Source organism: Penaeus monodon, chromosome 19 (assembly GCF_015228065.2).
Source record: "Penaeus monodon isolate SGIC_2016 chromosome 19, NSTDA_Pmon_1, whole genome shotgun sequence".
Lineage (NCBI taxonomy): Eukaryota > Metazoa > Arthropoda > Malacostraca > Decapoda > Penaeidae > Penaeus > Penaeus monodon.
Window position 1 is genome coordinate 20,676,651 of NC_051404.1, and position 1,050 is coordinate 20,677,700.

The following is a 1,050-nucleotide window of genomic DNA, read 5'->3' on the forward strand; positions in this document are numbered from 1 at the left end:
TGGACGAATTAGATAATTAACAGAAAGAATAGCTGAGTGTATAAGTGAGTGATTGAAAAAGTGAGAATAATTTGAGTGCATGTACAAGGAGGCATTGAAAAATCACAAGATTAAGTGTGTGTTTGTGTGTATGCATAAGTAATATTCATCTTTATTAGTTCTTTGTATGTAAGTGTGGGCTTTTACCTTGAGTTGTGCATTTATAATGATGCTAATATGTGAACATGATATGACTGTTTTACATAATTGATACATTGCAACAAATATCATGTCTCAATTCTGATCAGAAAATATACTGTGAAGAGACTGATATTCTCTAAGCAGTGAATGCTAATTTTGGTAGCTTTGTTCTCTTGCAGGAATGAATAATGAATACTGCTAACACTAACTCGAGATGTATATAAGCCAGCATGGGCTGCTTGCTATGTAATTTATTTTGCTAAATGTCAATTGATATATTTTCTTTTAAGTGTTTAATTGTCTGTATAAGCCTAAATGATTTCTATTTCTAGAAGTGAACAATAATCTGTGATTTTTCTAACCTGAAGTTCAATGACATTTTGTAACCACTCATGAAAGAACAGTGGTGTTATTTCCATATGCGCAGAATAAAGAAAGTGGCAAGATAGAAGCAATCAAGTGAATATTAAATGTACACACATTAAAATTACCATCAATTCATAATCATCTGCTCAGAAAAAACAAACAGACTGAAAGGCAAAGTGATCACTCTGCTGTTAAACAATGCAGTATACAGTGGATGATGTGTTTGGATTGATTGGACAGTTCGGTTGGAGCCAGAGAACATACTTTCTCCTCTTAGGTATTCTACAGATCTTCGTGGCTCCTCAAATGCTCCTTAATGTATTCACTGGTAGGTGGCTTAAAAGATATTCTGGCTTCCACTCCCCTCACTCACACAAGGAATTATGGGTTATCACTCGGTGCACTTCCCTAATCAGTGGTGGTTCTGGATCTTTTCTTGATTGTATGTACACATTGATTTGTTTATTAGTTCAAAGTAAGCTGTTTTCAGTTAATTGATTAAAT

The 1,050-nt window shown here is 33.9% G+C and overlaps 1 protein-coding gene across 1 annotated transcript in view; it reads left to right on the forward strand.

Annotated features, from left to right (window-relative positions):
- The window catches only part of LOC119585355 (solute carrier family 22 member 1-like), a 4,351-nt gene that overhangs the window by 1,217 nt on the left and 2,084 nt on the right, over nt 1-1,050 (forward strand). The window contains exon 2 of the mRNA XM_037934026.1: nt 513-874. Within this exon, the coding sequence (XP_037789954.1) occupies nt 745-874 (130 nt within the window). The 5' untranslated portion in view covers nt 513-744. The remainder of the gene's footprint in view (nt 1-512; nt 875-1,050) is intronic.